General features: G+C 42.7%; 1 protein-coding gene across 2 annotated transcripts in view; it reads left to right on the plus strand.

Annotated features, from left to right (window-relative positions):
- Nucleotides 1–5,189, plus strand: part of Rab3c (RAB3C, member RAS oncogene family) — a 205,596-nt gene extending 200,407 nt beyond the window's left edge. For both annotated transcript variants that reach the window (XM_051172565.1, XM_051172564.1), the window contains exon 5: nucleotides 4,571–5,189. In XM_051172565.1, the coding sequence (XP_051028522.1) occupies nucleotides 4,571–4,764 (194 nt within the window). In that variant the 3' untranslated portion in view covers nucleotides 4,765–5,189. The remainder of the gene's footprint in view (nucleotides 1–4,570) is intronic.
- The last annotated feature ends 6,671 nt before the right edge of the window (nucleotides 5,190–11,860 follow it).

An 11,860-nucleotide genomic window follows, 5' to 3' on the forward strand; every position in this document is an offset into this window, starting at 1 on the left:
CTAGGTCAGGCCTGGAGAACCCCACGGCAGGAATGTGCTAGCTCAATGCACGTGCTTTTCTGAGTTTGAAGCAATGCCGCTTCTGCCAGAGAGCAGTTGGGAGGCCTGGGAAAGGGTGGCCAGGTCTTCCGTGTCTCAGGGAGCATGTCCACTGATGAGCAGCTGACAAGGCAGACGCGTGTTAAAGTTACTAACTGCAGAGGTGAGCGGTGGTGGCCCACGGCATACAGGCAGGGGGATCGCTGTGAGTTCGAGGCCAGCCTGGTCTACCGAGTGAGTTCTAGGACAGCCAAGGCTGCACAGAGAAACCCTCTCTCAAAAAAAAAAAAAAAAAAGTTACTAACTGCAGATCATGCGGCATAAGGGGCAGGTGTCCCAGGCAAGAAGCTAAAAGCCTCCTTGTCAGGGAATCTATGATACTCTACAGTCAGCTTGCTAGTGACCTTGGTCTATTTATTTGATCCCGATCAAGTGTACTTTGCTGGGCAGTGAAGTAGAAACATCTTCGGGGTTGTAGATGACTGTTTGCGTGGCTTCCGCTGATGGTGGGGTGTAAAGTTTTCCGAGGACAAGCTATTTTGTCGAGGTAGCTGAGGTTTAAAAAAAAAAAAAGGGCCACGATGCTGAAATGTAATAACCAGGAAGTCCAGGGGGTTCCTGGAAGATTAAAGGCTCCAGTGTTTGCATTTGTGGGTGTAACTTAGGCCACGGGTTTAAACGTGCTTGGAAACAGATATGGGACATGAAGGGTTTCTCACAGATAGGTTTCGCCTTTGCGACTCAAATGGACACAGACATCTGGGCTGCATGATGAACCTTAATCTCCCCTGGATCTAAACAACTTAATTACAAAATATGAAAGGCTGTGACCTTGACCCCGAGCTCCCACTGTCTGGACACCACACTCGGTGATAGATTTATCCTGTTGGCCGCTGAGAACCAGTTTTACTCTTCAGAAGCTTTGGCTCCGTATGGAGACGTGACTTTTGTAATCCCATTTTAAGTTGCTAAAAGAAAGTATTGTTTGGTTCTGCTGACACTCTTAATTCCATTTAATCACCTTCAAATTAATTAAGGAAAATGTATGTATTTACCTTAGAACTGATCCTTTGACTGCTACAAAATAGTAGGCTCCTTCTTCAGGGCATGTGGAAGGTCAGGGAAGGCTGTGGGTAACTAATAGTCTTCCTCAGCTGCTCCCCAACCAGCCACAGGAACGTTTAAACAAATCACTCATCCATTGTGTGCCTTCATTTCCTGATTGGGAAGCTAGAAAAAGTAATGGCGCCTGTGCGTGGATGAAATAAGTTAAAAATGTTCCAAGTGCCTTTGACAGTCTCTGTGATATGGTAACCCCTAGGCTAGGTAAACGCCAGTGTGTTGTCATGAACGCTGCCGTCATCACCCTGGCCAGCTTGTTCAGAACCTTCACCCGAATTTTCCCTCTTGAGAGATAATGCTGTAAGACAGACAAATCAAGTATCATAAATCGTGACGCTGAATCTTGGAATCATAATTCGATCATGGTTTCAGATGTCCTCCACACATGTGATACATGCCTGCACATACACATACATGCTTGACTGCGTACAATAAGAAATATATGAATATATACATGAAAACAATGAATTTTTTAAAAACTAGCATGTTGACTGTAGGATGCTAAGCTACTTGGGCTGATTGCCACAACACTGACTATATTATGGCTGCCTCACTGTGCTGGGGAGTGTTGTCAGAGCAGGAACCTCTCCTAGACACACTCTCCTGAGTAGCCGTATATTTCCAGGATCCCACAGTAAGGTATTGAAGTTAGAACACTTTGGATTTGTGACCAGAGGTCACGTTACTGTTGCCAACAGCAGCAGCAGCAGCATAGGTGACCTAGCGCCCAGATGAAGGAGCAGTGTTCTGTAAAGGGAGAGGCATGAGCCTGTATCTTTCAGCAATGGCTCAGAACTTCAAGTCTGGCGCTTTCCTGAACATTCTAACATGTGAGAGAAGTGCTGGCTGAATTGATGGAACTGAACCCACAACCTTGTCTCAGCCTTGTCCCAAATTCAGGATTATTTTTCTCCAAAGAGTTTTATCTCCAAAATTTTATCCAAAGAGCCTACATCTCCAGAGTTTTCTTGTGATTTTCTGAAAAAGATGGCCATCCCCATTGGTCCTGTGACAATGACGACAACACCTGAAAAATAGCAAGCAAAGACCTCTGATAGTTAAGCGGTGACCTCCTTCAGAGGGTGCCTGTCCTGCCCTGGTCTAGGTCCAGTGGGAATGTGGATGACCCAGCCCTAGAGCCTGTGCTGGCATTAGAAAACACTCAGCACTGCCCACACCACCTGGTCTTGTCTACAGAAAAAGAAATGCCAACTCGACATGCTCACAGTGCAGACATAAAAGAATAAAAAGGAAACAGGAGCTAAAGACAGACTGAAAGGCCTTGCGCTGTTTCCCAAAGCCTGATGCTACTGATGGCCGTCTGTTACTCAGATCCTACCAGAGCAGTGGTTAAAATGCAGCTTGGGCTTAACCATCTGATCAAATAGTGAGACATCTAAAAATTAGAAATTTTAACTCATGAAAATCATTCATTTTCTCAATTCTCTTTAAGAAAACAACTTTTAAAAAATTTATTTATGTATTATTAGAGGGATTTGGAAGTTGTAAAATATTAGACTGTTCTTTTTATTTTGGTACTGGGAGCCAGGCATTTAAAAATAAAAATCACTGGATTTAATCATTTTGAATCTTTGTGTCTCCTCTGAGATAGGGCCAGATGTAACCAGAAGGATTTATAGGGTGTAAAATTGAGAATGGATTAGAAAAGGCTTTCTGCACTCTGCCCAACACATCTTAAATCAACATTCTCCCCAATGGACCGGACCAATCTCTGGCTGGCCAAGTGGGGAAGTTGTCATGGCAACTAACTGGCAGGCACAGCCGGTGGAATGTGACTGCAAACAATGGAATGATAACAGGCAAGGGCACTTTCCGGAAGTGGGAATCGGAACCCCCCCCCCCCCCCCCCGCGCGCAGTTCCTGTCTTCTTGTAGTTTTGCTGCTCGTTGAAGTTTATTAAGTTTCCTTTCCCATCCAAAAACGTTACTACCATAAACAGACAGGTGAGAACGAGGTCAGTCCCCACAAGATTTACAAAGACACGCAGGGCTGTGGTAGTAACACCCCTTTCGAATACGGTAACTCCTGTGACTCTTTAGCGCCACCTTGTGTCCTGCTAGATACTGACCATGTACTGGAAGCTTTAGACCCGTAACTGGGCAGCCGCTTGGACACACAGGATTGCATGGGAACTTCGTAGTCCCTCTTTTGGTAGAATATACACAGGGTTTTGTTTTGTTTTTTCTTTAAAAAAAAAAAAGAGAGAGAAAGAGAAGTTAATAACTTTGATAGAATGCAGAAATGAGAAAAGAATGGGAGTCAATGTCAGTTTTATTTTTTAAAAAAATAATGTAAATGGCTACATGATGGCCAGACAAAACTTCTTAAAGAAGGAAGACGTTGTATGGCTCATATTTCTCTCGTAAGAGTCAATTCTGAAAAAGCAACCACAGACACGCCCAGTGCTTTGCTCTTAATCCAGCCAAGTCCACAGCCAGGAGTTAGGATCACACCACAGGCAGGAGCAGGGAGTGAGCACAAGAGGACTGGCTGCAGAGGGTTTGGTTTGGTTTGAGTTTTAATTAGGATTACATCTCTAGATTTTTTTTTTTTTACTATGCAAAGGAATCCCAACACAAATTTCCATGACAATCTTACCCATCTACACACCACATATGTGACAGCGTTAGCAAGATTTTACAATCACAGTAAGAAAATACCTGAAAAGAATTCCATAACAATCTGTCCAACAAAATTTTTTCTTTTCCTTTTTAATTTGTAATGTATTCATTTTGCATCCTGATTGTAGCCTCCTCCCTCATCACCTCCCTGTCCCATCCTCCCTCCCTCATAACCCCTCCTACCCGCCCCTAGTCCTCATAAAAGGGGAGCCCTCCTCCCCTACCATCTGACCTCAGCCTATCAAGTCTCATCTGGACTGCCTGTATCCTCTTCCTCTGTGGTCTGGCAAGGCCGCCCTCGCCAAAGGGAAGTGATCAACATATGGGCACCAGAGTCCATGTCAGAGTTGTCCCTACTCCCCATATTACAGGACCCACCAGGAGACGGTGCTGCCTGTCAACTACATCTGAGCAGAGGGTCGATGTCCTCACCGTGCATGGTCCTTGGTTGGTGCCTCTGTCTCTGCAACACCTGCCTCCTCCACCCAGACTTGTTGGCTCCATTAATGATACTGTTATTGGCTCTTGAGTTACTTTCAGAAAATCTCTTTGCCCTTGCAGAGAGCATGAATGAGCACAAAGGAGATGAACATCACCAATCCTTCTTTATAACTCCCGGTTCATGGTCACTGGATACAGCTTCGCGGTCAGCCGCTCCCTCAGTCTAGACCATAGTGATCTCCCTCCTCCTGCCTTCACCTCAGCAACACCATAACCGACTTCAGAAACAATGACGTAACAGAGCTGTTTCTGTGTGTTTCCTCCAGGGTTTGAGTTTTTTGAAACCAGCGCCAAGGATAACATCAACGTGAAGCAAACCTTTGAGCGCCTTGTGGACATCATCTGTGACAAAATGTCAGAGAGCTTGGAGACCGACCCAGCCATCACAGCGGCGGCGGCAAAGCAGAGCACAAGACTCAAGGAAACCTCTCCTCCACCACAGCCCAACTGCGGATGCTAATGTCTCACGTCAGGAACTCTGAGGAGCTCCACAGCGGCCAAGAAACAGCATTTATAAGTGGTCTATTAGCCTTCACTTATACTGCCTAATAATTATCGGAAGGAAGTCTTTGATGTCAGTGGCCCATATATGCATTCAAACCCTGGGCAATTTCCTGTGTTAGTATGTGGCAAACTCAATCTTACATTTGTAAGGATTATTCATCTATAAACACCTGGTATTTGCATGTAATTTGTTATTTATTTGTCTTTCGGAAAAATTTTTTTCTCAATTAAGCTACTGCTGAAACCTCAGACTATAATTTTAATGCAAATAACTTTTGTGCCACAGATTCAAATCATGCTTCTCATTTGTAAGGATGATGACCTAAGGACCCCGTGTGCGTGTGTGTGTGTGTGTGTGTGTGTGTGTGTGTGTGTGTGTGTGTGTGCAGATGTTAGGAAATTTAATTTGTTTTGACTTTGGCTAAAAAGGAAGAAGGGTTGGAGACCCTGTCACAGGTCTGAACAGTTTACTATTAGGAAATGTATATATCTATTGCACTTTGATTAATAATAACTGAGTAGTGTGTTGACGTTTTAAAAAATTGAGCTGGGTGCAGGGGCACTCAGGAGGCTGGGGCAGGAGGTTAATGGGTTAAAGTAGCCTGAGCTACAAAAGAAAAAGGGAAAGAAATGAAATGGATGTTTTTAAGGTCCTTACCCGTTGTCTTGAACCAGATAAACACTAATCGAGGTTTGCCCACACTGCTGCAGCACTGTCCTTGTGAGAGCCATGGCCCATGAGGAGACATCATTTAGTGTCAGATGCTCAGTAAGTGCTGTAACCCCATGGCCTGGGTGGCCTCTATTCCTTAACAATGTGTCCCACACCACAAAACACCTCGATGACTCTCTCAGACCAACACCAGTTCTGGACTAGAAACTGGCTTGAAGGTTTGTTAGTGACCCTCTTCCCAGGTAAGGAAGGCCAACTTCTCAGTCACTGCTATCTGCTCCAAATTCAGCCAAGCTTTTCCGCCTAGTCAGAGGCAACTGGGTAACCTTCCCGTAAGTCCCACATTGAAGAAAAGACCATTTTTTTTATCACCATGTTTTTCAATGGATTTATAATTCTAAGGCAGTTGGAGAGTGGAAGGAGACACTTGAACAAACAGTCTTTTCTTCTAGGTTTCCTGAAGACCATATAGAAATTAGACACACTGGGGGGCGGGTGCACACCTTCAATCCCAGCACTTGGGAGGCAGAGGCAGAAAGATCCCTGAGTTCAAGGCCAACCTGGTCTACAGAGTGAGTTCCAGGACAGCAAAGGCTACACAGAGGAAGCTGGTCTAAAACAAAACAAAAACAAAAAGAAAGAAAAAAGAAATAGTACCCAAAGAACCCTTACCCTCTGGACCCAGTGTTGACAGAAACTTAGACTTCTCAACCTTCCAGAAGTATTTGTGATGAGGATCTTCTGAAGATGTCACTCTGAAGGGCAGGACGGTTTCGTTAGGTGGCCTTTTACCTTTTTGGTGGTTGTAGAAAAGATCTACCCTTCCCTTCAAAAATAGAGAAATATCCCCTGAACATAATTAGTGCAAGCTCCCTGGGCAAGCCTTATTGATGGGATATAGTGTGTGGATGCTTTCTTTTCATGTGCTTAGTTTCAGACTTATAAATTAGTGGTAAGTCTCTGACACCTGGAGGAGCAAGCCGTGGGTCCCCAAGGATAAGAAGATACTAATGTTTTATTAAATTTTAATGACACCTAGATTCAAGAATCATAGAAATTAACATGAAGGGGCAGAGGGAAGCAGGGGACATAAGGTAAGATTTCTTTGCAACAGCTATGTCCTCCCATGGCATTGTCCTATCTCTGTCACCGGGGCCAGTTTGTGGCCGTGTTGAACACTGTAACACTGTAGCTGTCAAACTCCTTTTTACAATCTAATACAAACCCATAGAGCTGGGAAGCCTGGGCCTCGTTCCTCAAATTTATACAGTGAGTGTGAAAGGCCTCACTCAGGTGCTTCAAATGGCTTCTTCAGAAAGATGTTGTGTGGCTATAAAGTAAGAACGAGAGGGAAGCAACCGTGTTTGCTCATCTGCAAATTCCCCCAAAGAGCTTGTTGAAATTGGTTGACTGAAGCCAAGTGCCCATTCCTACACTCTGCCAGGAACCCCAAAGTTAGACCATGGTGTGCTAGTCAGTTGGCAGAGGGGCAGCAGAGCCCTGGTGTCATCGCCCCAGAATATTCTATACCTCCCACTTTCCAAACTCCCATGGAAACACAGTCTTCCCAACGGATTTTAAACTATGGAATTCTCAACCTGCTGTGTGCTTCATCCCAAATAATTTAGTGAACATTTCTAGAGACTTGTCACTAAGATAAAGAAGAGGGCTGCCCGTGTTCCTGATATGACACAATGACACACACACACACACACACACACACACACACAGAGAGAGAGAGAGAGAGAGAGAGAGAGAGAGAGAGAGAGAGAGAGAGAGAGAGAGAGAGAGAGGAAGAGAGAGCGAGGAGAGGAGAGAGAGAGAGAGAGAGAGAGAGAGAGAGAGAGAGAGAGAGAGAGAGAGAGGATTCGCTGTTCCTAATATCATCAAGATATCTTGGTTGTAAAAATCTAATTTGGCAACTGGAAACCAGATAATAGAACATCTATAAGCCTTAAGCTATATAGCTTAGAAACACTAACACTGTAATCCTGGAGTTTTCAACCTTGGCCACTACATACATATGTATGTACAAATACATACGACGCCCGCTGTCATCAACCTAAATCTGACCAATGACATGACTAAATGTGTATCTAAAAAAGATGTTTAAAAACTATGTATTTGTCTTTGTTTGTAGGTCTTAGACATCGCTTCTTGTCTCTGATGCAATTAAGTTAGTAATTTAAGTGTGTCCTCCCCTTCCTGTGTGGTCACCTGGGCACCCCGCCCATGCATTATTTTAGAGCTGAACCATAACTGCTTCAGGAACCCCCCCCCCCCAGGAGCTTTGACGTTATCGCGTCCTTTTCCTTGCTTAATGCTGGAGTACTGGAAGCTGTTTCGTCTAAGCAGCCATCTTGCAGTGTGAATGGATGTGGGAGGTTCATAAGGTGTCCTCGCTCCCCAAGTGCAAGTTAGTGATAGGCATCAAGCCTATAGGCTCTACGGAAGAACTGCTTTAGAACAACAACCCAGTTCCCTGTTGTTACAGCTGCCAAACAGCATCTACTGCCATCAAGAGCTTCTGATGAGCACAGGGAGCGAGGGCTTGGTGAAGTTCCCCTGTGGGGTCACTTAAAGTTTAGTCCTGCTTGCTGCCAGGTAAATAAGTGCTGAAGGTTGCACTAGAAAAGGGTGTATAATGGTGCTTTGGCTGTGGCAGTAAATGGGAAATATACGCTCTAAAAAAAAAAAAAGAAATTGCAACTGACGTTATACAAGACATCATTGTGCTCAATTCAAACTGTTTATTTCACTTGCTTTTCTGTTATCCAGATTCACTTATTCAGTACATTTTTCATCTTTTCTCCCTCAGGAGCCAATTTAAGCTTCTGATTTCAATTATGTCTGTGACAACAATAATGTTAAGGTGACATGCATTCCATATCTACTGACTTTCTACTAAACAACGTTAACATCAGAGTGTTGACATTCATAGTGACTCACGCTTTACCCACTGTGCACCTTAGTGGACAGCTAAGTTTGTCCTTTGGTTGATTTAGTCACTTGTGTGGCACTTGGGGGACTGTCTTAGGAATGTGCCCAGACTCCATCAAGTTTCTCCAAGCAGATGTAGCATGCTTCTTTTATACTTCAAGGTTTAAAGAAAAAAAAAAAAAAAACACTAATGATCTATTAAAACACTGTCATCACAGAATAGCATCAAGTCTCACCATTAGCTCCGGCTCAGCAGCAACTGATGGACTTTTCCATCAGTTTTCACTCGCTGAAATGAGGCTGGGGACAACCTGTGCATTTCATTCACCCGAGTTCATTTTTCCTTCACTGTGGACAACTGAGAGTTGCTGTGGCTTTTGTGTGTGTGTGTGTGTGTGTGTGTGTGTGTGTGTGTGTGTAGTGGAACTATCTCCATATTCTTGTCATCTGTGGCTGAGGATTGCTTAGGTTTGGGAATGCTGTTCTCCTAGACACAGATGACACATGAGGTGCATGTCTACCCAGCCTGTCAGGATGTGAGCATGACCTGTGTCTTACTAGTAAACCCATACTCCTTGTCAAAGTGAAGTCTAAGGGCCGTCTGCTGTGTCAACATGATGGCTTTCTATGCACTTCTCATCATCCCTAGAAATCGTGATGGACGGGAGCTGTCCTGTAATTCCTGTGAGTGTGTTGTTAATGTCAACTGTGACCGTAATGCCATTGGACTGTCCAAATGTACAACTACTCAGTGGTGTTTGTAGAGCTGAAATGTCGTAAATGTTGCATGAAGTATGTTCTAAAAATAGATTTGTTTTCTATTTTTCAACACCTCAGAATTGAGGGTTCATGGGCCAATAAGTGCAATATTTAATGACTTACTCGGTGTATATAAACTAGTGCGTGAGTGATTTACGGTGAGTGTGTGAGATGCTTTGGTAGCCGTGTGCTTATTCAAATGAGTTCTTGTAGCAGTACTTGTCTACTGGTGCAATTTATACAGTAAACATTTTATTGGCATCATGGGAAAAACTCCTCTGTGCCTATTTAAAAGTACCTTTTTTCCCATTTATAAATCAAACATTTAGTTTCTGAAAACACATGTCAGTTTTACCTTTTAGAATTGTGGGGTTTGTTTCTGAGAAAGAATGGCTGTGAGTTTGTTTTATAAAAATAATTCACTTCTATAGTTCAAAATGTTTCCCTAATATTCTTATAAGAGTGTATTTAGCAGTTAATAATTTAGATACCTAAGGAATATATGCATATCCAGAAGTCACCTTTTCTCCTCAGAAAAGTTGATCACATGCTCTGTCTTTGGAGACTCTCCACTCCTATATTGTATGTATATTTTATTGTTACTTAATTTTGTTCTTCGTTTGCAAGCTCAGTGATGTCAGCCTTGGGATCTCTTAGCATCGTCAGTGTCTTTTTAGTTTGTAGATAATGTTATAACCACCCTCAACTCTCAGTTGTCCACACTGCTGATATAAAAGAAAGGAAAATCAATCAAAATCATTAATCCATTTTGAAATTTTAATACACACACACACGCACACACACACACATGCACACACACACACTCACACACAAACTCTTTGTTCTGAACCACATTTACTGTCCTAGAGCGTCACATGGTTGTACCCATGCTAGTAGTTGGAATATTAAAAGTTAAGCATATTTGTGAATATAAAAGTTAAGCTAGATCACTACTTTAATTTCCAATTTGCTCTGTTAATTATTAAGGCAAATCCTGATTTTAATATTGTCCTCATTTTTTTTTTTTCATGTACTTAGCAAGCCATTATGCCTTCAGGGTGTATGATTTAATCACTGGAATTAATGGCGCACAGTTGGGTTTAGATGCCATTTTACCTGTACACAGTGAACATTCTGTTCTCTCTGTGGCACCTGGCCAGAGGCGGATATATGAAGAGTGCCACGCATGTTAAGTGATGTTGGGTTGTGTGAGCAATACACAGCCCAAAATGCAGCTGGGCCAGGCTGAACACTGTCCTCGTGTCTCTCAAAATCCACTGAAGAAGTGGAGTGAAAAATGTTGCATCAAAGATAGAGATAGTAAAGACTTCGTGCCAAATTGAAGGGAAAATAAGCGTAGGAGCAGGTAGCTGATAATTTAAGCAGGCAGAATGATAATTTAAGAGTATGGCTAAATGGTTCATTTGTTGTCACGTGGTCCCTGATTGCTGTGCGCTCAGCACTGTGGCAATCCAACGTGGAAGGGAGTGCGGTGAAAGCAGATGGTATAATCTAAGTGGCAGATCACAGCGGCATACAGGAGCAAAAGAGTGCAGACTTAGAAGAACGATAAGAGTTGAGGGTGGCTCCTATGAAGCTGTGAAACATGATCCAGGAATAATTAGGTAGTGAAGAGATGGTGCCTAGCATGCAAATGCAGAAGGCCTAGGGGGGTTCCCTGAGAAAGGAAGGGCAATGGAGTTAGCCACTATGCAGACGGAAACCCACAAATTGCCCAACTAATCCATATGCATTCTGATGCATATGAAAAGGGCAAACTGCTCCACTGTTGCAGTCCCCTGCACTGAGCAGCCTCAGCCATGAAAAACCAATTGCTTCCGAGCCACTTTAGAGTAAATTTAGACATGTGCCAATGACCCAAACCACAAGACATTGCCTAGTGCCCCGAGCAGATATGCACTCACTTTTTTGTAGCTCTGGGTTTTGTTTAAGGCATTGGACAATGCACAAAGAAAGACCCTCCTTTGTGACCGGGTACTTTGGGCTCCTTCTTGGTGATGACACTGTGGGACTCTTCTTGAGACAATATTTAATGCTTTCTTATAGTGATTGTGATGTGTAGTTGAGAACTATTGCTGCATAGCAAGTACTGTGACTCTTCCTGTGTCCACAGAAGCTCTTGTCTGAGTTTAAAGCTATAAAGCGTATTCACATTGTGAAATTATTATTATTATTATTATTATTATTATTATTATCATTATCATCATCATCGAATTTAAGTGTGTAAAAATGGTACATGCTGTGTTAGATATTTAGTTTGTGTGTGAATTCTGTATGAAAAGTGGTTTTGTTTTCTGAGTTGTTTTATTTTTCAAAGATTACAATAAATATCTAAGAGACTATATTCCTGAAATTCTCAGTCTTAGTCTAATGAATCTTTTAAACTCTTTCAATGTACAATGTCTTATGCTTAATTTAGGGTATCTATCCTTACTTCTTATAACAGTTAATACTCCTTGCTAGTAAGTGCACACATAACATTGAGAGCCTGAACTGGGGGCAGAGAGCAAATATGTATTTAGGACTATTCATATTCCAATGTATGAATTTGGACCTAAGTACAGGAGTGAGTTCCAATAATTATAATCACTTAAAATAAATAACATTTTATCCCGCTTAACTTTTCCAGAGTAGCAAAATCCTATGATATTATACAGTA

This window comes from Acomys russatus, chromosome 30 (assembly GCF_903995435.1).
Source record: "Acomys russatus chromosome 30, mAcoRus1.1, whole genome shotgun sequence".
Lineage (NCBI taxonomy): Eukaryota > Metazoa > Chordata > Mammalia > Rodentia > Muridae > Acomys > Acomys russatus.